We start from the raw sequence: 642 nt of genomic DNA on the forward strand, positions 1-642 counted from the left end.
CGCACTCATCATACAACACATGATATCAAACAACAATACAACAGCTGCACCGAATGACCCTATGGCTATGACCCAACGACTTCTGTATTTGTATTCAACAGTGCAAGGAGCATGGTCCACCTGGTCGTCATGGTCGACCTGTAGCCCGGACTGCGTACACCACCGACGTAGGTCATGTGATAACCCGGAACCTACATATGGGGGTCAATATTGTGACGGCAGCGACTTGGATTCCAACAATTGTACCAGTGGCATGTGTCGAGATGGAGGTATATGGTCTATATAATATATATACATATATACACATATATACACACATGGTCTATATAATATATAGATATACATATATACACATATATACAAACATGGTCCATTTGATGTATATTTACACAAACATACTTATTCTCTAGATTCACATGCGCTTATATTCACATATGGTCCATATATATATACGCACACACACACACATACTTATATGCATATTTAGTCTATACTTTTAGATATATACACATATGTAAACATTCATTCTCTGTATGACATATATATATCAATAATAAACTTATGTGTACATATATGCTTACATAGTCAGGACACAGGATAATACACATATGTACATGGATATATATATATATATATATATAT

The 642-nt window shown here is 35.0% G+C and overlaps 1 protein-coding gene across 1 annotated transcript in view; it reads left to right on the plus strand.

Moving 5' to 3' along the window:
• LOC106869334 (netrin receptor UNC5B) overlaps positions 1 to 286 on the plus strand; it is a 434672-nt gene extending 434386 nt beyond the window's left edge. Inside the window, exon 6 of the mRNA XM_052977844.1 lies at positions 102 to 286. Within this exon, the coding sequence (XP_052833804.1) occupies positions 102 to 286 (185 nt within the window). The remainder of the gene's footprint in view (positions 1 to 101) is intronic.
• The last annotated feature ends 356 nt before the right edge of the window (positions 287 to 642 follow it).

Source organism: Octopus bimaculoides, chromosome 29 (genome assembly GCF_001194135.2).
Source record: "Octopus bimaculoides isolate UCB-OBI-ISO-001 chromosome 29, ASM119413v2, whole genome shotgun sequence".
In the NCBI taxonomy this organism is placed as follows: domain Eukaryota; kingdom Metazoa; phylum Mollusca; class Cephalopoda; order Octopoda; family Octopodidae; genus Octopus; species Octopus bimaculoides.